We start from the raw sequence: 27,729 nt of genomic DNA, 5'->3' as shown, positions 1-27,729 counted from the left end.
GTCTCGCGGAGACGGGGAGGCAGCATCGCCCGACGCCATCCTGTCCGGACGAGCCGGACTCTCAGGCGCGTTGGGGAGCGCCGGCGTCAGCGCTGTCGCGGCCGAGGTCTCCCCAGGCGACGGCACGACAACAGCGGACGCGGAAGAAAGGGCCTTCACCGGCTCCTCCGAAGAGGTCGGTTCCTCGGCCGAGAGGAGGGCGGCTTCCTCGGCATCGGGCGCCGGGAGCGCGACAGAGGCCGCCTCGGCGAGCCTCTCTTCCAGACGAAGCGACTCGGCGAGCCGCCATTCCTCCGCCAGCGCGGATTCCAGGTCGGCCCGCCGAGCGGCCACGGCCGCGCGAGCAGCCTTGTAGGCCGCCCGCAGCCGGCTCTCCTCCGCGCGTGCGGCGGCGAGCGCGGTCTCGGCGGCCCTGCGCGCAGCCTGGACGGCGGCGAGCGCGGCAGGAACCGGCAAGACCTCGGCGGGGCGCTGGTCTGGGTGGTGGTGGTGGTGGTGGTGGTGGTGGTGGTGGCGGCGGCGGCGGCGGCGGCGGTGGTGGTGGTGGTGGCGGTGCTCGTGCTGGTGGCGGGAGCGCGAGCAGGAGGAAGAGGAGGAGGAGAAGGAAGAAGAAGGGACCGCAGCCGCTCGGTCAGGGGCGCGCGGTCCTGGAGCCTCTGCACCTTCTAGGTGGCAGAGCGCTCCAGCTTCGCCTGCAGCTTGGCGAAGCGGCGGTAGGCGGAGCGAGAGGAGGTGTTGCCGGCGGCGGGGCCAGACCGGCGGGCGGTGTCGGAGGGGGTAGAGGGGGCCGGGGGGACGAGGAGGTGGGGTTCTTGGGTCGAGGGGGTCGGCTCGACCGAGGATGATGAGGCGGGAGGAGGAGGAGGAGCAGGCAGAGCGGGGACCGGCTCCCGGATCCGGTCCTGGGGTCTCTGGGGCGGGACGAGCAGCGCGATGCGGGCTGCCCGCTCGCGAGGGCTCTCGCGAGGGGTGTCGAGCAGCACTGACACCATCCACTGATCGTCGATGGCTTGCAGCTCGCGAGCCCGGACCGCCTTGCGCTGTTCCAGAACCGCGATGGCGCCGCGGTTCTTGCCCGTCGCCGTCTCGAGACGGGCGATGAGCTGGTCCAGCACAAGGGTGTCGACGTCGATGAAGTGACGCAGACGAAACCAGAGACCGGGGACTTGGACGGGGCCCTGCTCGGGGAGCACGAAAACAACTCGATGGCTGAAGGCGGCCGGCCAGAGATGCTCGTACTCCTGCCCGAAACGCTGGCAAATCCTTGCCAGCTCCCGGGTGACTTTCCGAGACATCTCGTCGACCTGGTGTTCCAGCGCAACGAGCGTCTTCCGCTGCTCGTCCAACGCCAGCTCCCGCAGCCGGAGGCAGCGGCGCCGCTGCTCCGCCCTCTCCTTGTCAGCGCAGACGATGTCTGCGAGGTCCTCCAGCCTGGCGACAAGCCAGGCGCTTCCCACGGACCAGGCCGAGGGAAGCACCCAAGCCAGCCGCCGGCGAGCCGGAAGCGGGAGAGGGCAAAGCAAGCGGCCGGGCACCTGCCAGGCAGGGCCAGCCAGCGTCGACAGCCCCGAGGCGTTGATGAGCCCCAGGGCGGCCTTCTCGTACGCCAGGGTGGCGCAGAGAGAGGCCCAAGCAGCGAAAGACGCCGCGACCCGACGGGCCGCGGCCGTTCCCGTGCGGGCGAGCCCCCGAGCGAGGGCAGGACCGCGAACCTGCTCCCAGAAGCAGATGATGACTGACGAGAGCGTTAGTCGACGTCCAGCTCAGCGTGTCGCGGGAAGCCGAGAAACGCAGGAGAACTCGGCGGGAGGGTGGAAAGGACGGATCGATTTCGAGAGCACTTACAGAGCCCGACGAGGATGAAGACGAACTTCACCTCGTCGACTGATGACGCCGAAGCGCCAGCGAAGAGAATGGCCATGAGGGCCAGCACAAAAGTCAAATCCATTTTGTTGTCTGTGAAGAAGAATTGTCACGTTAGCGATCGCGATTCTGGCTTGTCAATGGCTGTCGTGAGTTTGGCGACCGCAGGCGACCGCAGGCGACAACACAAGACCTCGAGCGATCGCTGTGAGATCGAGCGACCCGAGGCGATGTGCGAGCCGCTTGAAGCTGTCGCCGCGAGGCCAAGCGACGACACCCAGGCGACTTGGGCAAGCTTGGGAATTTGGCACGAGAGCCGACCGACCGACAACCCGACCCGATCGATTCGCGGCGAGTCGAGCAGAGGGCGCCGGGGAGCTGGCACCAGGAAAACAAGATGGAGATACTTACAGAAGCTTGTCCTTGAGAAAAAAACGCCAATTGTCCTTGGCGGCGAGGCGGAGGGCGAAGTGGCGTTGTCGATCTCGAAAAGCTTCTTGGTGGATTGACTGAGGAAGAAAAGAAGAGAAGAAAGTTGAAGATTTGGGGTGAGCAGCTCAGAATTTATGCCCCTCGAAACGCCAGCGCGCGGGTCTGCAATCACTCGAGTCCGGGCAGCTTTTTTGGCTTATTCAGAGCACAACAATAGGCCAACAATAGGCCACAATAGCGCACAATTAATTTTTGAATTTCCTATTGTCCACCCTCCCCAGATCAGCCAGCCTCTCTCTCTCTCTCTCTCTCTCTCTCTCTCTCTCTCTCTCTCTCTCTCTCTCTCTCTCTCTCTCTCGCAGCAGAACCCAAAATCCCCAGCCCAGCGTGAGCCTCTCTACATCCGGGCAGGCAGATCAACGCAGTTCTTTGTGACCCTCCATGTTTCTGCCACAACGGTGAAGAATAAAAGAAGCGTGACTACTGCTCCAGGCACAATGAAACCGTGAGCGTCCTACTTTTAGATGATCGTCCAGCCATGCCAGACCGTGACTCGAGATGACTTGGGAAATGTTCCATTGATCTAATCTTTTTGTGATTTTCTATCTCATGACCGAGTTCCAAGATCCAGCTGCAAGAGAACAAGACACGTCCCGGGAATCACCATCGCGCGGTCTCTCAAAGGACAACCCGGGATTTGTAGCTGTCAGAAGTTGACTCGGTGTTTATCTGGCTGGGCGTATTTGGCTTGTCCGTCAAACATGACAACCCGACTTACAACGGAAAGCGGAAAAAGCCAAAAGAGAGAGCTGTCTGGATCAGACAAGATGGTGGTTGATTTTCCAGATCAGGGCTCGGGGCCCATTTTGGGGCCAATTTTGCCTCTCACAAAGATCGCGGTCTGATTTGGCTCTGGTGATTTCGAAAATGGCAGAAAAAAAGCCTTCCCAACCGAATCACTACTCAGAAACTCAAAATCGACACGCTCAATTGTTATCAAGCTCGGCGTGGACCATGTTCTGGCCGAGTGTTTCTTGGGATCGGGTGTTTGTTGACATGGCTCAGGGGGAAAGTCTTGGCAACGTGACAAGGCCTCAACACCACCACCGACAGCGGCTTGGAGCGCTGGCCACCACGCCAAATACGCAAAACTGGACTCAATGGTTCAACGAGTGCATTGTCCCATGACATTTCTCGCCGTTCTAATCTTCACGCCGTCCTAGATCGGGAAGAAGAGGACCAGCTTGTTGGTCTTGTTGGTGGCATCGCGAGCGTGTAAGCGACTCGGTATTTCTTTGTGATTCTACGTAGGAACATCCCGGAGGAAAATGAAATCTGCTGGAAATGAAATGAAAAACCCCGGTCTGGTTCTTCAGCCCGCTCTTAGCACTCCCAAAATCCCAATGGGTGGCCCGACGTGGTCGTCGCTGATGGTGTGAAGTCGGCGGGTCGTTGCCATGGAAATCACGTGACGTTGCCAATCGGCATGGCAGCGGGCCCGTGCCAAGCTTCCGCAATCAGGGACCTGACGGGAGCACCGCACCGTGTTAGCCCATAATACCTTCCGCCTTGGCAACGCCAAACAGCGGAGGTTTACTTAGTAGCTTAGATGAGACGAAGAACCGTCTCCAGAACAACAAATCAATGAATCAATTCTGAAGTCAATTACGCATTACATGCGCTACCACACCGAGCGAGGACAGCGGAGCAAGATGGGGCAGCAGCCAACTCGGCCTCACAAGGATGGCAGAAATGTGTGCTTGGTTCATCGGCTGAGATGCCTCTTCTGTCTCGCCAAAGCGTTCTAAAAGATGTAGAGTGCTCGCTCGACTTTCCGTTCTCTCCCTGAGCTCCTGGCGGGTTTACCTTGACTTCTTTCTCAAGACAACGTGGCCTATCTCAACTGGGGATTGGTGAGTGTTGACAGGCCTCTGTGAGGTCACTAACTACCTAGTTACCAGTTGGGGAAATGAGGAGAGTTCGCCTTCCACCCACCGTGTTGGTGTCATGTCAACTGTGTAATATTATAGTACGGTGTAAGTCCCGGATTCTCAGGGTTCGGGTTCGAGGCCCAGCAAAAGTGCAGTCTTGCCAAGCGGACACCGCTCGCCGTCACCAGCGGGGCCCTCCCTTGTTTACGTTGAACCGTTCCGGCCAATCAGAGCGTTGCACCGTGTCAATACTGCGTACTCGGCCGAAAGTTGTTAACGGTCGTCGCGGGCGTCGCGGGCGTTGCGGCCAACGTCAAACTGTCGCGACTCGATCGCGTCCCACCTCCTGCAATTCCTCCCGCCCACCCCTCCGACAACCACCACCACGCCACCACCACCACCACCACAACGCATGTGCTAGCATGGCAGCCCACGAAGAGGCGACGCTGCCCGCGACGCGCCGGACGCGCAAGTCCATCGGAGGTCCCTCGACAACCCGGAGGTCTTCAGACAAAGACAATGCGGCCCTCGACGCCGGCAGCACGGCGGCGGCGGCTGCGGCTACCACCACGCGCAAGAAGACGAGGAGCAAGAGTATGGGCCCGGGAGGATTTGACGCCCTCAAGACGGGCAGTGGAAATCGACGAGCTGTACGGTGTTCCTGACAGACTCCCCCGTCCATCCCCTCCCTTCCCTGCGTGCGATGCGTGTCTTTTGGCTGACCCAACCCCTCGTCCTCGTCGTCCTCCTCCTCCTCCTTTAGTCCCTCGCGGCACCCCCGAGATCCATCTTGAAGCCCACCATGCCGCTGCTCCCGGAGATTCCGTCGTACAAGCCGAAAGGACCCAGCGAGGGGACCAAGATCGCCCTGCGCACCGAGGAGGAACAGCAGGCCGCGGCCCGCGAGCGCGAGGAACGGGAGCGTGCCCAGCTCGAGAAGGAGATCCGGGACCGGAGAGATGCCCGGAGGAAATCGCTGGCCAACCGCCGCGTGTCCTTCGCCGCCGAAGCCACGCTGCACACGTTCCACGAGATCGACGAGATGCCCGACTCGACCACCTCGAGCGACTCGACCCGCCGCACGACGCAAAACAGCCACCACCAACCACCCAGCTCCGACCCCCCCTCCTCCTCGCCGGCCCGCGACGTCGACGAGCTCCCCCAAGCTCAGCAGCAACAACCACCTAGAAGGCGGCGTCGGAGCTCGGCCGTCTCCTCCGCGTTCGGGTCCGACGACTACGACTCCGACTTTGACCATGCCGAGAGCGTGGCCGAGGAAGACGCCATCGAGATCGAGGGCTCCAGCGACGAAGACGGCACCATCATGACCGTCGAGGCCGAGGAGATGACCTCGGCGTCCTCCCCGCGCTCCGCTTTCGACGGCGACACGGGCGACAGCGTCGACGAAAACCTGCGCCTGGCGGCCCGCCGAGCGGTCACCCAGAGCCTTGGCGAAGACGAGGAGGTCATTGCCGGGTTTGCGGGCTGGGGCAGGAAGAATCACTCGCAGGACAACGCGAGCCGGGGCGCCGCCAACGACAACCGCGGCGCGAGCGGGAGCAACGGCCATCACGGCGACGACCAAGGCTCCGACATGGACATGGAGGCGGACATGGACATGACGACGGCGGCGGGCAAAATCCTGTATCCCGAGCTGCCCTCCCCGGACAGGGAGGAGGAGATCAACGAGGACATGTCCATGGACGTCACGACGGCGCTGGGCGGCATCCTGTCCAAAGCCACGGCGTTTCTGCGCCGCAGGTCCGTCAACCCCACGGCGCAACAGGCCGAGCCGACGCAGATGGGAGAGCAGACGATGGACCTCACCACGGCCATCGGCGGCATCCGCAAAGGTCGCATGTCGGATGTGAGCCAGTTCGACGTGGACGCCAACGAGGACATGTCGATGGAGTTCACCACGGCCATCGGCGGCCTGCTGTCGGCCGGGTTGGGGAAGAACGGCGCCCAGAACACACCGTCGCCGGCCGCAGGCGACGAGGAAGACGACGGCGGCGATCTCATGGACATGACCGAGGCTGTCGGTCGGATTCTTCCGGATGAGGGCGAAGAGCAGGACCAAACCATGGGCATGGACATGACGGTGGCCGTGGGAGGCATCATTGCATCCGCCTCCACGCCTGCGGCGCGCTCGGCGGCCGGAAAGGTCGTCATGGAGGAAAATGCGGACGAGCCTGGGCGGTCTCCCACCGCCGCCGCCGCCGTCGCCGCGGAACGCTCCGGGTCTCCGGAAAGGCCGACCGCATCGGCCGCTGATGAGAAGGCAGCCGCAGAGTTCTCGCCATTCCGCGGCAACGGACTCCGCCGGTCGCCTCCCCAGGGCCTGCCGCCGGCGAGGCTATCGCCGTCAAGGTCGCCGGCGCCGCCGAGCAGCTCGCCGATGCGACAGAGCCCAACCCCGTCTCCCAAGAAGAACGCCGCCGCGCAGAGCCCCGCAAGGACGCCTCCGTCCGCCTCGGGCAACGACCCGCCGAGCAGCTCGCCGGTGCGCAACCTCTCGTCGCCCATGAAAACGACGCCGCGCTCCCCTGCGCGTCCCTCCCTCTTCCATCAAGACCCCAACACCGGGCTCGCCACGCCCCATGTCGTCCTGACCCCGCAGGTCCGGCGCCTGTCCGGCGTCGGCGCCGACCGTCCCGGCCTGGGCTCGCCTCGCGTCGCCGAGATCTTCGACCGCAGAGAGTCCATCGGCGAGGCGGCCTCCAGCTTCGTGCCAAGCGTGCCGCAGAACCCCCGCCGCAACGTGGCGTTTGCGGACCCGCGCGAGCTGGAGGACGAGTTCGACAGGGAGCGCCGCGAGGACGGCGACCGGGAGGCCGGCCAGGATGGGGCCATCAACCTGAGGGAGATGATCCAGGGCCTCAGCCCCAAGAAGAACCCGTTCCGCGGGCGCAAGAGCCTCGCCATCGGCAGCGGGCGAGGCTTGCTGGGCAAGCGACCCATCGAGCTGGACATGGACGACGACGACGACGAAGAGGAGAACGACGGCGTCAAGCGGCTCAAGGGCCGCCAGGGCAGCCCCGTCAAGAACATCCGCCTGCAGTCGCCGCCGTCCAAGGCCGAGACCACGACGGGCAGGAAGACGCGCCCTAGCATGCGGCCCGTCGAGCCTGCCGACCGCGCTACGACTCCCACGGCGGGGAGCTCTCCGCAGCGGGCGACGACGCCCAGAGACCCGGCCCCGAGCCGCTTCTTCGGCGGCGCCATGGATGACCAGCCGACGGCCACGGTGGACCTTGAGCGCTTTTCCCCCGTGCGGCCGCCCGGCCTGCCGCTCGGCGGTGACGCCCAAGACGGCGAGCGCATCCACCTCCAGGACTTCCTCAACATGACCAGCATCCGCTTCATGGAGCTGACCACGACCAAGCGGCGGCACACGGTGGCGCCGGGCACGGCCCGCGAGAGCATCGCGGCCAGCAAGGACGACGTGTCGCTGGAGCGGTGCGTCGTGGCGGGAGCGTGCACGGTGCCCATGCTCGAGATGTATCAGCACGTACGTATCGACCAGCCGATCGATTCCCCCTTCCCCCTCTCCTCCCCTTCCACAACGCCTGCCATCCATGCTAAACCTCATTCTCCAGTCTTGCCGCGAGCTCAAAAAGTACATCTCCGAAGGCCGCCGCATCGTGCGCGAGATCGAGACCGAAACCTTTGAGGAAAACCCCCCGCTCTTCCGCGAGTACATGACCGCCACGCCCGAGATGCGCGTGCTCATGGACAACCAGTTCAAGAACGTCAAGACGCACGCCCGCCTGCTCAGCAAGGCCATGTGGTACGAGTGGCGCTCCAAGCTGTGCGAGGGGCTCAAGGAGGGCCTGCTCAAGACGGCCGAGGGCATGGACGCCGACGAGAAGCTGCTGGCGAGGCAGGAGAGCATGCTGGCCGAGGTGCTGCCCGGCCTGGCGGCGCGGCGGGAGGCGCTGGAGAGGGAAAAGGTGGAGCTGCACGAGGCGGAGCAGGAGCTGGCCGGCATCGATCCGCAGGATTTGGAGGATGCGAGGGCGGAGCTGGCGGCGGTGGACAAGGCCCTTGCGGACAAGTCGAGGCGGCTCGAGGAGCTGAAGCGCGAGCTGGAAGAGGCCGCCGAGGGGGTGGACGATCTCGCCCAGAAGAAGCAGCTGTGCTTGGATGAGATCCACGAGGCGGATAGGATCCGCGAGGAGTGTCGCGGCTGGTCGGTGGACGAGATCGCCAAGCACAAAGGTATGTTTTTGCTCCTCCTCTCCTATCGCGGACGGAAACCGGGGAGCTCTCGCGTGCATGCATGCTAACCGCTCCCGTCCGACAGCCCAAACCGACGCCGTCGAGAAACGCACCGGCTGGGCCATCGCCTCGGTCGCCGGCACCGCTCTCACGATGCGCTACCGCCGCGAAATCGAGCTGGTCTTTGACGTGGCGGCCCTCCAACAATCCTCTCCTTCCTCCCGCCCGATCGCCATCCGGTACATCGGCCCCCCCGCCGCCGCCGCCGCCGCCACCTCTTCTTCCTCGTCCCACCGTCGGAGCAGCAGCCGCGACAACAACATCATCGTCGGCAAGGACGTCGCCCGCGGCCCGTCGACCCCGGCGCCCGAGAAGGCGTTCGTCCTCCGCCGCCTCCGGTCCCACCTCCGCTCGCGCGGCCCTTCCCTCTTCCCGCGCGCCGCCCCCGCCCGCAGGGCTCCGATGCTGCTCCGCCTGGTCGCGGACGCGTGGGACCTCGCCGGCGAGGTGGAGGCGACCGTGAGGAGGCTGAACCTGACGTTCCCCACCGTCGTGGAGCTCGATGGCTCCGACGGGGACGGGACCGATGGCGATGAAGACGATGGCGGGATGGAGGATCAGGATCCGGAGAACGGCGGCGCTGGTGGCGCCGCGGCCAAGGCCGCGGCCACGATCAAGTCGTCGATCTTGCTCGCGCCGCTGCAGACGCGGGTCGAGGTCCGCTTGCGGCTCGGGGTGGTCGTCCAGGAGAAGGCGCTCCTCGAGCACGGCCAGGTCGACGGGATGGCCGGGACGGACGGGAACCGCCCGAGGCGCCGCGCGGTCGAGGTGACGGTCAAGCCGGAGGCGGGGGTCGTGTACGGCGAGCCGTTTGCGGCGGGCAAGATGACGGAGTTTTTGGCCGGGAGGGTCGCGTCATCGACGGAGGGAGGTGCGGATGGAGGGAAGAAGATGGCGGCCATGGGGTTGGGGCTGGGGTGGGATGAGGCGGTGGTGGAGCTGGAGAGGAGATTGTTGGCGAAGGGGAGAGCTGGGCAGCGGTAAGGGGGTTGAAGTAAAAAAACAAAAAAGGGGGGGCGTTGGGGGAGACGACTGCCGTTTGGCCTCTCTGGCCTTCGCTCTTTGTCTGGTTTTTCTTGTATTTATCTTTCTGTGCTTCGGGTGCCTAAGGTGGTCCTGCTCGGGCGATGATCATGGTGGTCTTCTGAGCGGCAGCGGAGTTGGATAGGCGGGTGGTGTTCTCTTAGGGCCGGTTCAACTTTCTGGGTGGGTGATAGATACCCTGCTGTCCCGTCGTGCGGTGCATAGATTGGAATCATGAGCTATGAATGCATTCCCGGTTTTTTTTTTTTTTTTTTTTTTTTTTTTTTTTTTTTTTTTTTTTTTTTTTTTGGGGGGGGGGGGGGGGGGGGGGGGGAGGGGGTCATGCCTTTGTCGTATCTCTTTTGTGCCTTGGTCTTGGTCCATGTGGTTATCATCAAGCGCAGTCAAGTTACGGACATGCCGGACATGCCGGGACCGGGAGTGCGCTCAGATGGTTGGAGTCGAAACAGCCATCAACGTTGACGACGTCGGTGAGTTCACTTTCACTCAGCACACAGCAAGATCGATTCGCGTTATGCAACACACCAGCCCCAGGCTGGATTCATTGACGAGCAGGACTCGGGAACGAGCTCTGCTTACGACCCCGAAGGTAGCCACAGCTGCACCAAGCTCAAGCCCGCTTGAGAGTGCCCTTGCTCCTCCTCCTCCTCCTCCTCCTCCTCCTCCTCCTCCTTCACCACCACCACCACCACAACCACCACCTAGACCCCCCCTTGTACTAAGAGGCCATGATCAAAAACTCCAGCATCTGCATAGTTTAATGCCCCCTCCCGTAGGTGTCATGATGCGACGAGCTCCCCGGCGCGCGCTGCTCCTCGTTAGCCCACTCACTGCTGCCGCGCCGATGGGCTTTTTTCTTTATCAAAGAATCGGGGGTCGCGAGCTTGGCTTCTTCAAAAACCAGGCCGCAAACATATCCTGGTTATGAGGGTATCATGTCGCTGTGGTGGGCTGTCATGCTGCTAGCCAGGTCGGTTGCTCGGTAGCCGGATGTAGAGACGGCCATGTTGCGGCATTGCCGGAGTTCGCTGTGGTCGACAGCCAAGGTCGCGGCGGAGATGACGCATTTCGAAGCCCCTGAGGGGCGGTTGGGAGGTGCCATCAGCAGGTCAGGGAGGTTGCTCTCTGGAATCTAGCTGGGAAGAAGAGAGTGGATGGCGTAGTTGCTTAGCTGGCGCTGACCTGGACCGGATAGCACGGAGCTTGACCGTCAAGGAGGTGCTTGGCAGCGATGGTGTCGGTGGTGGTGGTAGTAGTGGTGGTGTGGTCGAGCGCGGCGATCTCCAGCGTCATACGGTCTGTCTGTTGGCTTGGTAGGCAGTAACCAGTAACGAATGAAATGCCAGTGAGTCTGGAAGTCATCGGGGTGGGCAACGCCGCTGGCGACCCGTGGATGCGACCACCCCCTGGGCGGTACAGTTGGGGTTTGGGGCCCTGGCTAGATAGATGATCGGGGACCGAGAGACGCAACCAAGCTTACATGTGCGTTGCGGATCGCCCGGCCTCTATTTCCTACCCGGCGAGGCTGGGGCGGCACCCGGTGCGGCTCAGTTATACCACCTGCGGCCCGGGCGGCGCCCCCTCCCCCCAAGTCGCTCCGCAATTCTGCAACGCTCTCGAACAAACATCCTACCAAGTCACCGGAGCTACGACGCGTTGTATGATGAAAGGTTGGTAAGAGGAGACGGTCTGTACGGTCATATCGCCTCGCTTCTGCGAACACTCTCCAACGTCGCCATGATCGCACGTCTTCTGAGAGAACGAGAGACATCAGGAGTAGGTTCAAAACCCCTGGGCCAAGATTTTTCCACCAAAGTATGCGTGTTAGAAAGCGCTCTTCCTGACGTAGATTGCCAACCCGCCAAAGAGCTTGTCGTTGGGTGGAAATGGCAGCTCAATGTAGTCTTGGATCATCCGCTCCACACGGGGAGTCACGGGATCGGTCCTGGGTAATCCGCTGTCGTTAGACTCATTTCAGCTCGTGGCTAGTGGGAAAAGAAAAAAAAAAAAAAAAAGACCATGAACTTGCCTTGTCTGGTCCTGGTTCATCTCCACGACCTTGTCCCAGATCATGATCGCCGGGCGGGCAATGTCGGCTACAATTTCCCTCACCGGGATATCAGGGCCGACGGAGAGGACGACACTTGTCTCGTCGATTTCGAGGAAGGCTCCTGGGTCGTCGAGCACAGCGACGTCGTTTTCCTGCAGGACCTGCTCATCGACCGGCAAGTATTTGGGATCCTGGGCAAAGCATTGGATTCTTGCAGGACCAGAACCTCGGCCCTCGACGTCCGGCCTGCTGCCGTCACGGCTCAGCAGGTCGCGGAGCAGGAGCACCAGGGCGTGCTGAGCGAGGCTGCGTTCAGGAGAATTGATCTCGGCCGCCATTGTCGAGCACGCCAGGGCAACCACCTTGCCAATGCCGGACGGAAGAGCAACGGACGCCAGGGTCGACCTGATCTGCGCAAACTCTTTGCTTGCCTCCAAGGACTGCCTCGTCTGATCCAGCTTCTGCTTCACCGCGTCGTACCCTGCGACCGGCAGGAGACTGACCGGCTCGTTGGTTTGGGCATCTCGTACCTCGACCGAGTAGCCGACGCCAACGGGCATGTAGGTCTCGCGGATGCTGTTTACGTACAGTTGCACACCGCCGCCGGCCGGGATCCGGCGCTTGTCCAAAAGATGCCGGATGCCCCGGTAGCGGACGAGCGGCTTTGCGCTAGAGCGAGCACACATTAGACAAGACCATCGAAGCCAGCAGCGTAGCCCAAGACAGAACCATCCTACATGACGCAAGCAAAGTCGTCTCCGTAGGGGCGATTTGCATAGTCCTGCCCGCTCTCCAGAGGGACGTGGACGGTGACCCCATCCAGGCCGGTCACGGCAATCTTGCCGCCCGGGCCTCCGTTGGCCTGGAACTGCCTCGCCAGGTCTCGAAGGGCGTCCTTGGTGAAAAAGGGCACTCCTGCGTCGTACTTGGATTGGACCAGGGCGTACGCGGCTGCTCTCTTTTCGCGTTCCTCATCCGGCGTCATTTGGGGGTCTGCCACCTTTGCGCGGTACTGGACGGTGAAGACCCTTTCCGAGGCATCGTTGAACACGGATCGCGAAGCCATGGTTGGGATCCGATCTTGAGCGACAGCGTCACCGTCTCGGACACCCTTGGGCGAAGGAGCATTCCCTAGAGGACATCAAGCCGGAGGAGGCATGGTATGGAATATGGTACTATGTAAGCACAGGAGCAGGGGGCTCGGCATTTTCATTGGTGAGGGCCTTCTGCGGTTGGGTGGGTTGGACGCAACGGTGGCAGGCAAAGAGGAATCGAGCAACTTTACTGTGTACTACGCAGTATATTAGTGTGCTGCGTGTACTATCACTTGAGAACTATAGTAATAGTCAAGACGTGCAAGCGGGGCCCCACCTCGTCCTGCCGAACCCCCCCCCCCCCCCACCGCGCCAAGTCCCGTCGGCTTCCCACAGGCCCGCTTGGGCGACAACCTGACCCGATAAGATAACAAAGAAAAAGAAGTGGACCCCCCCAGGATGTGGGTGGGTGTGGCTTCCTCTGTGGCTGTGCTGACCTAATCTGCAGGTGGCCCGGGCGCACAGCCCTGTTTTTTGCTTGCCAATCGCACATTTTGCAAACCTCCAAAGCGTAATCGTCGTCGCACCCGCCCAAAAGTTTCGGTCAACGCTCCCCCCCCCAAAGACAAATCGCAAAGATGGCGGCCGAACTCACAGTCCAGAGCGAGAGGGCGTTCCAGAAGCAGCCTCACAGTAAGATTGCGCCCCGAATTCCTCCCTCTGCTGCCGCTTGCCATCTCGCGGCTTCGTTAGCCGATCTTTTGGACAGGCGGGGACTGACGAAGGCGTTCCTCCTCACTAGTCAACCTTGTCAGCAAGACCAAGGTCAAGTCTGCCCGCCCGGGCAAGGGTGGCCGGAGATGGTACAAGGACGTCGGCCTGGGCTTCCGGACGCCCAAGGCGGCCATTGAGGGCCAGTACATCGGTACGTGATCGCGACAGGCACGCCGCAGATTTCTTTTCCCCCGTTGGACCAGCCGACCGATCTCCGACGCGCGCGACAACATCAACAACAACAACGACGACGACGACGACGACGATGACGACGAATCGACTGTTCTCTGGCGATGCGTGGGACTCTTTGTCTTTTTCGCGATTGGAGAACGGGGGACGGTCCTGCTGGGAAGCTCGTGCGAAGGAGACAGAGTGCGAGAGATTGAGATCAGCTGGGTTGACACATGACTTTTTTTTTTCCACGCCGCAGACAAGAAGTGCCCCTTCACCGGTCTCGTCTCGATCCGCGGCCGCATCCTGACGGGCCGCGTCGTCTCGACCAAGATGCACCGCACCATCATCGTCCGCCGCGAGTACCTCCACTACATCCCCAAGTACAACCGTTACGAGAAGCGCCACAAGAACCTCGCCGCCCACGTCTCGCCCGCGTTCCGTGTTGAGGAGGGTGACTGGGTTACCGTCGGCCAGTGCAGGCCTCTGAGCAAGACTGTACGTTTCTCTCCGTGCCGCTTTTCTCCCTCCCTTTTGCCCAGGAGGGGAACGCACAAAGAAGTAAGAAAAAAAAAAACTGACAGGACGATCTCTCGCAGGTGCGTTTCAACGTTCTCCGCGTGCTTCCCCGGACCGGCAAGGCCGTCAAGAAGTTCAGCAAGTTCTAGAGGGCGGGCGCGGTGTCTTTCCTTTGGGCATTTCTGGCGTGGTTTTGCTTTGAGGGACGGGAGCTTTTTATCGCACACGGGACGGCCGGGGCAAGGACGGGAAGTGTGGAAAAGGACTGCTCAAGAAAAGGGACATGACCATTTGTCGTAGAGGCAGTCGAATGGAATTCGCCAAGTGAGAAAAACGGTCAAGACGGCGGCGCTATGATACCCCCGAGCCGGCCGAGGTGTTGTTGTTTTCTCTTAGCAGAGGAAGCATAACCAGCTCGGCCGAAAGCGGCAGGCCGAGCTTCCGGCAGGTCCTCTCACAAGCACCCAGTTAGCCCAGGCATCACGTTGTTGCTGTTGAGTGCTCATGACCGTCTCTCCAGTGTGTTGGTCGGCCGTGGTCCCTGTGACATTACCATGTTCACCATGTATGATGATGATGATGATGATGATGATGACATGGGAGCTCTTCTCAGGATGAGTTACCGTCTCACGTTGGAGCAGCAGGCCCGATGACAAAAGAACACACGCAAGATGATGACAAGACACCCCAACGATGAGCCCAGCCAGCTCTGTCAAAGGGTCAAAGGTGACACGGTGTTGTTCTCCCTACTCCAGGACACCAAGCTCAGCCGGGTACACAAACGCACGAGTCCATCCCGAACCACCCGTTCGTTTCCCTTGCCAGGAAAGGAAAATAAAAGAAATCAAGCCCCGTCCAACCAGCATCTATCCACCAAACCATCGCCCCCCTCCCATCCCTTCTTTCTCCCTCTCCCTCCCTCTCTCTCTCTCTCTCTCTCTCTCTCTCTTCCCCCTAGGCTTCCGTCAGGGCCGCGGAAACGGGGCTCTCACCCGAGCCGTCGCCGCCTCATTTCCCCAGGCCCTCCTCCCCTCCCCCGCCGCCAACCCCGTCCCCGTCGCCGAGATCCCCCAGGTCCCCGGCGGCCTGCTCCACGCCGTGGAACGCATCGCCAAACGCCGTGTCCTCCACCACGTCGTCCATGTTGAGCTCGTCGCCGCCGTCGACGGACCCCGCCTGCTGGGCCTCGTAGCTCGCGAGGGCGTCGCCCGCCGTGTTTTCCTCCAGGCCGATGTCGCCGTCGACCAGGGACAGGCCTGGCGTCGGGGCCGCCGAGGCAGGTTTGCTATCCCCCGCCGCCGCGGCGGGCGCCGGCGGGGCGGAAGGGGCTGCCGGGATGGCGGCCGGAGCGGCGGCGGCGGCGGCGGCGGCAGCGGCAGCGGCAGGAGTGGCGATAGGGTTGGCGGTGGCGGTCGGGGTGGCGTCGGTCATTTGGACGTCCCGCTGTGGCTGCGGTTGTTGAGGTGGAGGAGGTTGCTGCTGATGCTGTTGTTGTTGTTGCTGCTGCTGCTGCTGCGGGGGCGGAACAGGCACCGGTGCGGCCTGCGGCGGCGCAGGAGAGGGTGCGCCAGGAATGTTGGATGCCGGGGTGGCCGCGTTCGACGGCATAGCGGAGAGCTGGTGAGCCTGCGGCGTAGGGAAGCTGTTCGCCGGCGTGGAAGTGGCCGAGAAGCCGGCCCCGTGGATGTCGAGCAGGCCCGCGGCGGTGCCGCCCATGTCGACATCCACGTCGCCACCCGCCGAGGGTTGCTGGACGGGCTCGGGCGCAGGCTCCTGGTAGCCGCCGTCCTGGATGCGTTGGACTTCACCGACGGCCACGGCGCGGCGGCCCACGAGCTTCTCGACGCGGGCGATGATCTCGTCGAGCGAGGGTTTGGACGAGGCGTCGTTGGCCGCGGCGGCCTGGTCCTCGTCGTCCTCGAGGCGGCCTTCGAGCCGCCAGAGCTCGTTGCCCGTGCCCTCGGTGGCGGCGCGCACCTCGCGCTCGGCTTGCTTGATGGCGGCGTTGCCCTTGAACTTGTCCAGGGCCGCGGCGTGCTCGGCCTTCATCTGCTCGATCTCGGCGCGGATGGCGGCGGTGCGCTCGGCGACGCGCTTGCGGAACTGGTCGGCCAGGCCCGGGTCGAGCTGGCCCGTGTAGGGCTTCTTGGGGCCCGACACGAGGGCGTCGGCGCCCTGGGCCTCAAAGATGCCCTCGGTGAGCGACGCGAGCTCGCCCCGGCGGCCCAGGCCGAGGTCCACGGGCTCGATCTGGCCGATGCGGTAGGGCGACGAGAGGATCTCCTCCATCCACTCGTGGTTCTGCTGGTACCGCGCCATGGCGATTTCCCGCGGGGTGAGGTGGTCAAACAGGTCGCCGCGCGAGATGTCCTCCTCGTCGTCCAGGGGCGTCTCGGCGGCCGGGTAGCCGGCCCCCATCATGGGCTGCCCCGGGGGCGGGGCCTGAGCCTGAGCCTGGGCCTGAGCCTGAGCCTGAGCTTGAGCCTGAGCCTGGGCCTGGGCCTGGGCGCCCCTTCTCCGAGGGGTCGGGCCGAGGGCCGGGCCGGGGTGCGGCGGGTAGGCCATGGCCTGGGGCACGGGGCGCTGAGGCATGGGCGGGGTGTACATGGACTGGCCGCGGAAGGGGGAGGGGATCTGGGGCCAGTTGACGCGGTCCGACAGCATGAACTCCTTGCGGACGATCTGGCCCATGGACAGCAGGCGGTGGCGGGAGGCCAGGATGGGCTGCATGGGCGGGGGGACGCCGATGGCGTTGACGGGCAGGCGGTCGTTCTTCTCTGCGGGACCGTAGTGCACGATCCAGAGGTTCGGGTCGACCTGGGGCACGTTCGGGACGGGGGCGCGTGGCGGGCACAGCCGGAAGCGTCGCCGCGAGTGCGTCGCGAACTGGTCGCCCATGCGGTAGCCTGACCGCTGGACGTAGATCTCGAGCACCTGATCATGTACGGCACGGGGTCAGTCGGTCGTCACGTTGCGCCGCCGCGGCCATGTTCCAGAGGGGGTTGCCAATGCATCCTGCCTACCAAGCCATTGACGGTCTGATGGAAGACGAGCTCCGGCCCGGACCACACGTAGCCGTCGCTGGCAAACTCTGTGCCGCGCTGCGCCGTTGGCTGCCACGTGAGGAAGATCTGGCCGTCGGCCGGGCAGTCGAGGTAGGTCCAGTAGAACGGGGCCGTGTCGCGGGCGATCTTGGGGGCTTGGAGCAGCCACTTGGTCACGTCGCCGAGCTCGACCCTCGGCATGGTGGCATACTTGAACGTCGACAGGAGATGCACATGGGGAAGCTAGAAGCACCCAGAGGTTAGCGCTGGGCTGGCGCATCCACCGCAGGTCTTTTGGACGTGACGAGGACGAGGACGACAATGACGACGACGGTCCACATACCACGTCCCCATGCACGGTCTGGCTTGGATCACCAGCCATGTCGACAGTCATCAAACAATCGGCGCGCGGCTTCGATACGTGTGTCTTTGATGCCGGACTCGTCTGTGCTGGTCGAGCTTCCGAGGTTGAAATCAGAATGGATGGGCGTGTTGAGGGACGACAAGGGGAAAATGCGTTGTGGCCGTCGTCTCCAGCGTGCCTCCATCCGCCTTGCGCCGCGACGTGAATTGTTGCAGCCGCGCTTTTCGCGAAGTCGAATTGGCGCCAAGCAAAAGGCCGGCTCGGGCTTTTTTGGGGTCGGGTGGGGCTGCTGTCGCATCACGTGATCCAGCACTTGTCCGTCCTCAGGACTATATACTGTGTAGTTAGTAACAAACAGCCTACGCTCCACAGGAACTCTGAAAGGTAATAGTGTATACTATAGTACTATACACCTCCACTTGAGCAGTGCCACGTCGTCGGCTAGTGATTCCTCTCTCGCCGAGGCTCGCCTCTTTACGCTTGAGAGCTTTTGGGATGTGCAGACAGGCCTTGTCTGGGTACGGTTCATTCCCAGAGAACGGCATGCGGCCGAGGGATGGTGGATGGGTTTACATGGCAGCAAGAACATATACCATACCATACACATACGCATCACGCATGGAATTCCCCAAGGGCTGAGTTACGGTACCTAATGGCTTCCCCACGTAATTGCCCGTCACAAGGCTCACCACAGAATCGGCCGCCAGGATCCATCCCACGCAGCAAACCAACCCAAACAAGGTAAACAAGTACAACAGGAGCCTGCTGTGTCTCAATGACCTTGCATTCAATCTGCGGGAGCAGGGCTTGCAACAGCATCCCATGGTGTAGGTCAGCACGGACAGCGCGCCCCCGACGACCGCAAGGATGCTGAGAACGATGGCCCGTGGGAGACAAGAAGCGCACGCCAGCACGCACCTTTGATCGTCCCGATGATCTGGCCGTTGACGCAGCTCGCAAACACCAAGATGAGCATCCACGTCGCAAAGTCCCACCGCGGGGGGAAAGCCGGCAACTCAAGAGGCGAGGAATGTGAAGACGGCCAGGGCGCCCGCTGTGCCCTAAGGAGTGTGGAGTGGTAGGATGTGGTGAAGCAACGAAAGGCACGACGAGAAGAGGAAAAAGAAACCGGGTCATCGCATAGAGTGTATGGTTTTCTTTTTCTTCGTTTCCCTTCCCTTACTCTTCTCCTTGGAAACCATCTAGCTACACAGTACTGTGTATGTACTAATATAGCTAGAGCACCCATGCATTGGGGGGTATGATCTTCCAGGATTCCGTAATAGGCAACCCGTTGGTGTTATTGGCTGAAGCCTGCGTTAGGTCCTGCTGCAAGGGCAGCGTTGCAGAATCTAACTTGTGATGCGAAGACCCCGCGTCAGCTCCATCAAAACCAGACAAGTCAACGTCCAGAGCCTCAAGACTCTCTGGCTCTCTCTCGTTTCATCCCAGGTGGAAAGGTCTTTGCGATGTCCTCGACTTGGCCGATTGCCCCGCCTGCGACAAACGTGGGTGGGTAGCCCCGCCAAAGCTAGCTCCATCATTAACGAACCCAGGCAAACAAAGAAATACAGGCATAGTCGTGCTTCATTGAACCACGGGTTGGTGTCTCTGATCTCCTTTTACTTTACGTCGACACTCTTGTCGGGCTGCCCAGCCGGCAGTATCCCAATGTATTAGCATCCTCTCCTTCTTCCTTCTTCCATCCTGTCCCCCCCCTCCCTCCTCTTGTTGTTCCTTCGGCCTCCTTAGACCTGGTACGTCGACGCCGACACGTTGCCACCCCGCCCGGTCCAGTTGACGTGGATGTCCTTGCCCTCCGGGTACTTGTCCGACGCCGCCTCGGGCTTGATGCGGAACGTGTGCGCGCCGAAGTAGTCGCGCTGGGCCTGCAGCAGGTTGGCCGGCAGGTCGCGCGTCCGGTAGCCGTCGAACCACGACAGCGCCGTCGAGAAGGCCGGCGTCGGGATGCCGAGGAGCGCGGCGGTGGCCACCACGTGGCGCCAGCCCGGCTGGGCCTTGTGGATGGCGGTGTTGAAGAACTCGTCAAAGAGCAGGTTCTCGAGGTCGGGGTCCTTGCGGTACGCCGCCGTGATGTCCTTGAGGAACACGGAGCGGATGATGCAGCCGCCGCGCCACATGAGCGCAATCGACGGCTTGTTGAGCTTCCAGCCGTACTCGCGCGCCGCCTCCTGCATGAGCATGAAGCCCTGGGCGTACGAAATGATCTTGGACGCGTACAGGGCCTGCTCCAGGTCCTCGAGGAACTGCTCCTTGTTGCCCTCAAAGGTGGTGGTGCGGGCCTCGTAGCGGAGCTTGCTCGACGCCTTGACGCGCTCTTCCTTGATGCCCGACAGGCACCGCGCGAGCACGGCCTCGGCGATGAGGGTGACGGGCATGCCCAGGTCAAGGGCGTTGACCGCCGTCCACTTGCCGGTACCCTTCTGGCCAGCCTTGTCCAGGATCTTCTCGACGAGGGCCGTGCCGTCGTCGTCGTTGAAGTACATGATGTCGCGCGTGATCTCGATCAGGAACGAGTCAAGGACGCCCTTGTTCCACTTGGCGAACACGTCGCCGATCTCCTTGTTCGTCAGGCCGAGGCCGCGCTTCATGATGTCGTAGGCCTGGTAGGAGGGAAAACCAAGGGGCGCTTGTCAGCAAGACATGCCAGACCAGGGACTGACTGTGGTGTACGCGACCAAGCAAAGGCGGGAAGCAAAAAAGCGCATACCTCGCAGATGAGCTGCATGTCACCGTACTCGATGCCGTTGTGCACCATCTTGACGTAGTGGCCGGCACCCTCGTCGCCGACCCACTCGCAGCAGGCCTCGCCCTCGCTCTTGGCAGCGATGGACTGGAAGATGTCCTTGATGAAGGGCCAGGCCTCCTCGTGGCCGCCGGGCATCAGGGAGGGGCCGTAGCGGGCGCCCTCCTCACCGCCCGAGACGCCCGAGCCGACGAAGCGGATGCCCTTGGACGCCAGGTACTTGGTCCTCCGGTTGCTGTCGGGGAAGTGCGAGTTGCCGCCATCGATGATGATGTCGCCAGCCTCGAGCAGGGGCAGCAGCGTCTCGATCCAGTCGTCGACGGGCTTGCCAGCCTGCACGAGAAGCATCACACGACGGGGCCTCTTGAGCTTGGAGACGAACTCCTCGACCGAGTGGGCGCCCACAATCGACTTGCCCTTGGCCTCGTTGGCCAGGAAGGCGTCAACCTTGGACACGGTACGGTTGAAGGCGCAAACGGTGAAGCCGTGGTCGGCCATGTTGAGGATCAGGTTCTGGCCCCTGAAGCGCCCCCCCTCGTCAGCAAAACAACGGTTCCTTGTTGAAGCGCCCCAAGCAGCGCAGAGGCGCAGGCATGGATCCCAACTTACATGACGGCCAGGCCGATGAGGCCGAGATCAGCGCTTGCACCATGGTTAGCATTCTTCTGGGATTGTTCAAGAGAGGCGCCGGCCTTCAGGGCCTCGCCAACGTGAATGTTCGCCAGACGGGCGCTGGAGGAACTCAGCACGAGGCACGAGGCAAGGGGTCCCGCGGTCGCGACCGTGGGCTCGTTCCGCTGCCATGGCGGAATGGGCGGACAGACGTGTCGAGTGCTCACAGCGTCGCCCCTCTCGAGGTGCGGTTCTTGAGCAGCTTGAGGCCAGAGGGCGCGCCGCGGAGGGGGCAACGGCGCGAGAGCGGCAAGGCGGGGTAGAGGACACTTACACTGGGCCAGACATTGTGAACGACGGCGTGGTTGTGATCGAGGGTGGTCAAAGGTTGTTGTGGACGGTAGCTTGGGGGGAAATTGGCGAGCGTCTCTTCCTGGAGGCTCAGCCGGTGCAGACGTGGAGGTTGAAGACGCAAAATGCTCAACCGGGAGGTTTGTCGAAAAGAAGTGGGGGAGAATGGAAGCAGGAGGAAAATGAGGGCGCGGGCTTGGGTGGAAGGTGAGTGACGAAACCTTTAAAAGAATGGAAGGCAAGCGAGCTTCGATGTCGGAGGGGCTCAGTCGGCGGAAAGCTAAAGTGACAGCAGCCCACCCACCAAAAACGCGGGCAATATTACCAAACGGTGGCGGGGGGTGAGGGGGAGGGGCTTACTCAGAACGGGACCCGACCTCAGCCTGCCCTGCATTCCCGTCTTCGGCCTCGCATCAGGTTTCGGTTTGCACCAGAGTCCCGTCGCTGTTTGGAGGCCGCCCGTAGAGTCATGATTGTTGTTTGATGCATCCTTGATTGCTTCTCTTTGATTGTCATCAGAACGAACGGTGAGGTGGTTTTTTTTTTACACGATAATACCTTACATACACAGTACACCGCGATGCACGTCATGACCAGGTCCCGCTGTCGAAGCATTGGACCTGGGAGGCCAGCCGTCCGGGTTGTAACCTGGAAACTCGCAAGCTTACCTAAGGCCAAGGTACCTTGACATGAAGCACCACTAAGCTTTAGCTTAATGTCCGTGGGGCATTATCGAGGGGAACCGCCCGTCCACCAAGAAACGCTGCGTTGGCTGTGGTCCGACACATAGTGCTTCGGATCGAGGATCTGCTGGTTTGAAACCCCGGGGCGGCACCAGGGGGGGCGCCACGGAGCTGAAGCATCCATGGAGGGAGGATGACGCTGCTCTGCGTGCCGTGGCTGCTCGAGCCCACGAGACACTAGAACGTCCATCTGGCGGGCCTGTCCATCCTTTTTTTTTTTTCCTCGAGGTGGTCTCCGCGGGTGGTTCTCGGAGTTGCACAGCAGCGCGACGGGCCACAAGCTAGCGTACCTAGCCAGGCGCAGCTCGTCTCCCCACGTTGCTCAGTCCCCGAACGGCGTGTCCACGCGCCTGACGGGTGTCACAGAAGACCGGGATGCTCGTCGTGCCCCCCACTGCCCAGCGTCTTCTCTCCCCACCAAAACGAGACACGACGGCGATGGGGAAGCGCAAGGGCTCGTTCAAATTCCCGCAGTCGAGGCGATGGGTTCGGTCCTCGGATGGGGCTAACGACTTCAGGCTTTTTTGAGTCGGCCAATGGGGAGGTCAAGGGCCGGGCTGAAGCAACACCACAATTAAAGGAATCGAGGAATTTTCTGTCCCCGAGGGCGCTGTCCATCACCGATTCCGGTGTGTCAAAGTGTTGAGCCAAGCTGGCCGCGAAACAAAAAAAGCCGGGATCCACTGCCCCTCCATCATGCCCCTCCCTGCCCATCTCACGGCATGTCTGCGTCCTGTGTCCTGTGTAGGTAGCGTAACAGGACCATGATTGTGACATTGCCTACGGCGGTACGATTCCAGCACCAACTCCCCACCAGGTTACGTTGGGGCCTGTGGCAACCTGGAAGGCAAGGTAGGTTAAGGTAGGTCGGTAGTATACCTTACCTAGTAGTAGGTGAGGTACCTTGAGTATTGGTAGGTGGTACCTGACTAAACCGACTCAATGATCTTCACAACGCCCACATGCGCCGACTGGAATTCTACCACAGCTCATTTGTGTTCTTTTATTTGCGTACCTTACGGTACTCCTTAGAAATGGATTCCCCTTTGCTGACTGACTGAGGTGACGGGACCTACGCCCACCGTTGCCGGACCCCCTCCCCCCTTCTCCCCCCGCCCTCCCCCAAAATGGCTTGGCGTTCCTTTGGTGCCCCGCTGAAGACGCAGAGTGGGATGACGTAACCAGAATGCAAAAAGAAGAGTGGATCCAAGCCACAATCCACGAGGCCCAGCCACAGTGGAGGTAGCCACCGGCACAACGCCACACAGTCTTCAACGCTTGGCCTCCCGAGGCGCAACGCCGCGGGTCCAAGTCTGTTTTGCGATCATCAAACCAGGCCATCCATCCCACATCACATCCATCCCCGTCAACGCTTCCCGTGATCCCGTGAGCCAGGCAACGCGGTCGCAAGATCAGAGGAGCAAGGTCGTCGCTGGACTGGGCTCACAGGTACGTGACAACTTCAGCGCGTCTCCGGCGTCAACCGTTCTTTTCTCTCTCTCTCTCCCTTGGCTTCCGGCGCAAAAAGTTCATCATGTCGTACCCGGGTCCTCCAGGTGTCTCGAAGCCATCGCATCCCTCCCTCCCTCCGCGCCCTTCCGTCACCAGCCTTCCAGGAGGCTTCAAGCCCGCCTTCAAGCCCGCCTTCTCGCCAGCGCCCGGCGCGGCCGCCGCCCCAGGCTACACCCCGCCGGCAGCGGCACCACCCACCGGCTACGGCCCGGCCGTACCTCTCACCGCTAGCCGCTATGGCGCCTCTCCCGCCGTGCCGCCCTACGCGGCTGCCGCTACCGCCATAGGCGCGGCCCGGCCGGGCGGCTACGGCCCCGCCGTCGGCCTTACGCCGGCTACACCCCGTCACCAACGACAACAACAACAACCGCCTACGCACCCGCCCAGCCGACGGCGGCGGCCCCCTACTTCGGCACCCCGCGCGCGGTGGCCGCCGCCGCGGGCGCCTACTCAGCACCGCCCCAGATCCGCAACCCTTTCCCGGCGGCAGCGACCGCCGACGGCGCCGACTACGACCCGGAGATGGCGGCGCAAATAGCCCAGTGGCAGAGCGCCTACATGCCGCGCGACCCCAACGACCCGTCCGCCAAGCCCGGCGCTGCCGCCAACGGCCTTCCGGGCGCCGAAGCTGCCGACGCCGCCGCCGCCGCCGCCGCCGCTGCTGCTGCTGCTGCCGCCGCTACCGAAAAGAAAAAGACCGTCGTCCGCGAGGGCGGCGGCAAGAAGTGGCAGGACGACACGCTCCTCGAGTGGGACCCGTCCCACCTCCGCCTGTTCGTCGGCAACCTGGCGGGCGAGACCACCGACGAGTCGCTGCTCAAGGCCTTCTCGCGCTGGAAGAGCGTGCAAAAGGCCAAGGTGATCCGCGACAAGCGCACCGCCAAGTCCAAGGGCTTCGGCTTCGTCAGCTTCAGCGACCCGGAGGACTTTTTCCAGGCGGCCAAGGAGATGAACGGCAAGTACATCCAGAGCCACCCCGTGGTGGTGAGGAAGGCCAAGACGGAGATCAAGCCCGTCGTGGTCAAGGAGGACAGGAACAAGGGGAAGCACGGCGCCGCGGGCGGGGGTGAGAAAAACAAGGGGGGGAAGAGCGGCAGCGGGATGGGAGGCGGCAGCTCCGGCGCCTATGAACCCCGTCTCGGACCCGCGGCGGGCGCGGGCATTACCAAGCCGGGGCAGAAGACGAAGGGTGGTTTGAAGCTGCTTGGTTAAGCAAAGAGAACGGGAGCTGTGTTGTTTTTTGTCCTTTTTCGGAGGATGACATGCCCAGCAGAGCAACGTTCGGGCATGGAGGATGAGCGCCCGGATATGTTTGGTCAAGGAACGGTTTTTTGCGATGGATAGAACGGTTGGGTTCGGTTCTGCCACGAGAGGCAGGCAAGCAAGCAAGCAAGCAGGCAGGCAAACAGGCAGGCAAACAGGCAGGCAGGCAGGCAGGCAGGCAGGGCGAGCATGGGCACTTTTCTGTACGTAATTATTTATCATTTAGCACGCTAGACGGTACGAGGAACGAGGTACGAGGGAGACGGAACACACAAACACAAGCGAGTTTATAATGCATTCTCATCCATGTATGTCCTTTGATCGCAACCGCCCGTTCCCGTGCGCCTGATACGCCCCATCCGCTCTTCACCCAGCCCTGTCCCAATGTGCTTTCAGGTTTGCTTGCCGCTTGTCCCCAACAGGAACGTATCCATCCGCATGTCCAAACGAGAGAGAATTCAACAAACTACGGAAACCGTCTCAGAAGCGGTCTTGTTGTTGGGTATCATGATGCGCATATGATAAGAGGGGTCGGGAAAATGCGACCCAAAAGAGACAGTACGCCAACGCAGTATACGGCATTCCGGTGAAGCTTTGTCCTTGATCCGTAGTCAGATCCGCTCGATCCACGCCATCCGGCCCGCGGCTAATCGAGCCTCCTATCCCTCGCCGGCGGCGCATCGTCCCTGGCAGCCGCCACCATGTCCTCTCCGCCGGCCGTGAACAGCACGTCGCTGTTGTCGTCGGTTCTGCCGCGCTCCAGCAGGGCCACGTCCTCGCTGCGCTCGTCCCGCCCGCCCAGGTGGCTGCGGCTGCGGCTGCGGCTCCGGCTGAAGCTACGGCTCCGCCGGCCCACAGACAGCACCTCGACTTGGGCCAGATGGTCCCGGTGGACCACCTTTTGGGCGTCGGCACGCATCTTTGCGATCTTGATGTAGTTGTAGGTCGCGATGGCGACCAGCGTGGTGAGCAGGCCGATGATGTTGACAAAGGTCATGGTGTCGCCAAAGACGATGGCGGCGGCGGTGATGGTGACGGCCTCCTTGAAGATGCCGGCGATAGACAAGGTCACGACCGAGGTGCGCTGCAGCAGGGCGAACTCGGCCGCCGTCATGAGGAAAGCGATGATGCCCGGGAAAAGAAGAATGAGCGGGGCGACGACGAGGCCCTTCTCGTCGGCGATGCGGCCGATGCCGGCAAGGAGGGCGCTGGGGCCCTCGACGGGGATGGCGATGGAGATGAGGGCCGCGAACATGACCGGGGCGAGGAAGAAGATGCTCGAGAAGGGATTGGAGGTGGCCGGGTGGCGGAGGAGCAGGATCTGGGTCAGGGCCCAGCGGAAGCCCGAAAAGAAGGCGGCCGAGATGACCAGGATGAAGCCGCCCAGCTGGAACTCCACCTCGCCGGCCACCATCATGACGACGCCGAGCGTCATCGTGGCGATGATGCCGACGAGCTTCCACGTCGGGGACTCGAGGCGGAAGAGAAAGGCAAAAAGGAGAACGAAAGCGAGCGAGGAGGATTTACACATGGCTGGCGGCATGTCAGAGGAAGCACCCAACAGAGAGGCAGGTAGGCAGGCAGGCAGGCAGGCAGCACGAAGCAGCACTTACTGTAGAATGTGAGCGTGATGAACTGGAGAGACGTGTTCCCCAGACCAATATCGAGGCCGGTGGCCAGGCCGCAGGGGCCTATCCGCGTCAAGTAAAACGTCTTGGACATGATGGGCCGATCCGACTCGGGCTCGTGCCTCGACTGGCTCAGGTCGGAGGGATGGTGCTGGTCATGATAGCTACGGCCGTGTTTCGGCCGCATCGAGGGGAAGATAAGGAGGACCAGCGAGGCCAGGGTGAACTGAACAAGGAAATGGCAGGCTGTCGTGAACATGGGAAACCGAAAGTTGAGCTTGTCTGGGGAGAACATCCACTTGTTATACTGCGGCCCGGGGTTAGCTGGGGAGCTCTGATGCCGTGGCGTTGCGCAAGCTTCTCCAAGACCCGACAACATACCAAGGATATCAACAAGGAGAAGAAGTACCACAGGCCGATCAGGACGACGTTGACAAGGAGGCGCCTGGCCACGTTGCGATCCGCCTCTTTCTTCTCCTCCGGGGAGATGACGTCGCCGGCGACGCGCTGATCCAGCTGCTGGTTCCGTCTCCTCTTCCGCTGCTTCCTTCGCCGATCCCGGCCCGTCAGGCCCGCCTCTTCGTCGTCATGCAGATCTTCGTCGGTGATGTCGCTGTCGTCGGCGTTCGCGACGATCACCTCGCCCGGCCGCAGGGACACGTCATCGATGCTGCTCTCCTCGGCGATCTTGTCCTCGTCGTCGGACAGCTTGGACGGGCTGAGCCCGGACCGGGTGGCGGCCCGCGGCGACCGGCGGCGGCTCGCGGAGGAGGCGCCCGGCGCGTTGATGAGGCTGCTCCGGCGCCGACGGTGGCCCGTGGTCGTCACGGCGTCCATCTCGAGTTCGGCCGCAGCGTCGCTGGCGGGACCGGCGGGGGTTGGAGCTGGCGGTGGAGCGAGGGCTGGGGCTGGTGCAGGCGCACCACGATCCCCGGATCGAGTGGCGATTCCAGCACCCTGGCTGGAAGTCGGCAAGGCTGGCGCGGAGGAAAGATCCGAGGTGGACGGCCTCAAAAGTTCGGCGTCGTCATCCGTGGTGATGGTGGATGAGGAAGGGGGAGGGTCGGAGCCGGTGGCGACGGTTGAAGGGCCAGGGAGTGACATGGCCGCGGGAGGGAGTCCACACCGGGACGGGGCTTCATAGCGTTCCGGGGGAGGCCAATTGATGGAGCGGGCTAACGTTGGCTGCCCTGCGATGTCTGGGATGCCCAGGAGACCAGAAGCGCAGGGTGGAGTGGTCGAGGCACGAACGGCGCGCTGGGATTGGTGTCAAGAGTGTCGGATGACCAGGGCCCTGGCGCCGGGGTGGAGCTGCGCCAGGTGGTGCCAGCTGAGGCGCTCGGTAA

General features: G+C 62.4%; 7 protein-coding genes across 7 annotated transcripts; 3 read left to right on the top strand and 4 right to left on the bottom strand.

The window, feature by feature from the left end:
* Nucleotides 1-4,648: 4,648 nt before the first annotated feature.
* VTJ83DRAFT_2194 (uncharacterized protein) lies at nucleotides 4,649-9,491 on the top strand (the record flags this gene model as incomplete). The annotated part of the gene is made up of 4 exons (XM_071008437.1): nucleotides 4,649-4,876; nucleotides 4,990-7,737; nucleotides 7,826-8,447; nucleotides 8,533-9,491. The coding sequence occupies 4 exons, from the start codon at nucleotides 4,649-4,651 to the stop codon at nucleotides 9,489-9,491; spliced, it is 4,557 nt and encodes a 1,518-aa protein (XP_070868734.1).
* A 1,884-nt stretch (nucleotides 9,492-11,375) lies between these two features.
* VTJ83DRAFT_2193 (uncharacterized protein) lies at nucleotides 11,376-12,667 on the bottom strand (the record flags this gene model as incomplete). The annotated part of the gene is made up of 3 exons (XM_071008436.1): nucleotides 11,376-11,496; nucleotides 11,581-12,270; nucleotides 12,339-12,667. 3 exons carry the CDS (start codon nucleotides 12,665-12,667, stop codon nucleotides 11,376-11,378), a joined length of 1,140 nt encoding a protein of 379 aa, XP_070868733.1.
* Nucleotides 12,668-13,273: 606 nt separating this feature from the next.
* On the top strand, nucleotides 13,274-14,248 carry VTJ83DRAFT_2192 (40S ribosomal protein uS17; the record flags this gene model as incomplete). The annotated part of the gene is made up of 4 exons (XM_071008435.1): nucleotides 13,274-13,328; nucleotides 13,438-13,560; nucleotides 13,840-14,078; nucleotides 14,180-14,248. The coding sequence occupies 4 exons, from the start codon at nucleotides 13,274-13,276 to the stop codon at nucleotides 14,246-14,248; spliced, it is 486 nt and encodes a 161-aa protein (XP_070868732.1).
* Nucleotides 14,249-15,107: 859 nt separating this feature from the next.
* On the bottom strand, nucleotides 15,108-17,537 carry VTJ83DRAFT_2191 (uncharacterized protein; the record flags this gene model as incomplete). Its single annotated transcript, XM_071008434.1, has 3 exons — nucleotides 15,108-17,033; nucleotides 17,123-17,386; nucleotides 17,487-17,537. The coding sequence occupies 3 exons, from the start codon at nucleotides 17,535-17,537 to the stop codon at nucleotides 15,108-15,110; spliced, it is 2,241 nt and encodes a 746-aa protein (XP_070868731.1).
* Nucleotides 17,538-19,255: 1,718 nt separating this feature from the next.
* Nucleotides 19,256-21,234, bottom strand: VTJ83DRAFT_2190 (uncharacterized protein; the record flags this gene model as incomplete). The annotated part of the gene is made up of 4 exons (XM_071008433.1): nucleotides 19,256-20,131; nucleotides 20,239-20,794; nucleotides 20,884-20,916; nucleotides 21,221-21,234. 4 exons carry the CDS (start codon nucleotides 21,232-21,234, stop codon nucleotides 19,256-19,258), a joined length of 1,479 nt encoding a protein of 492 aa, XP_070868730.1.
* A 2,280-nt stretch (nucleotides 21,235-23,514) lies between these two features.
* On the top strand, nucleotides 23,515-24,704 carry VTJ83DRAFT_2189 (uncharacterized protein; the record flags this gene model as incomplete). Its single annotated transcript, XM_071008431.1, has 2 exons — nucleotides 23,515-23,811; nucleotides 23,880-24,704. The coding sequence occupies 2 exons, from the start codon at nucleotides 23,515-23,517 to the stop codon at nucleotides 24,702-24,704; spliced, it is 1,122 nt and encodes a 373-aa protein (XP_070868729.1).
* Nucleotides 24,705-25,401: 697 nt separating this feature from the next.
* VTJ83DRAFT_2188 (uncharacterized protein) lies at nucleotides 25,402-27,487 on the bottom strand (the record flags this gene model as incomplete). The annotated part of the gene is made up of 3 exons (XM_071008430.1): nucleotides 25,402-26,288; nucleotides 26,369-26,690; nucleotides 26,765-27,487. 3 exons carry the CDS (start codon nucleotides 27,485-27,487, stop codon nucleotides 25,402-25,404), a joined length of 1,932 nt encoding a protein of 643 aa, XP_070868728.1.
* Nucleotides 27,488-27,729: the final 242 nt, after the last annotated feature.

The sequence above is a fragment of the Remersonia thermophila genome, chromosome 2, assembly GCF_042764415.1.
Source record: "Remersonia thermophila strain ATCC 22073 chromosome 2, whole genome shotgun sequence".
Classification (NCBI taxonomy): Eukaryota; Fungi; Ascomycota; class Sordariomycetes; order Sordariales; family Chaetomiaceae; genus Remersonia; species Remersonia thermophila.
This window is presented reverse-complemented; position numbering and strand designations above follow the sequence as displayed.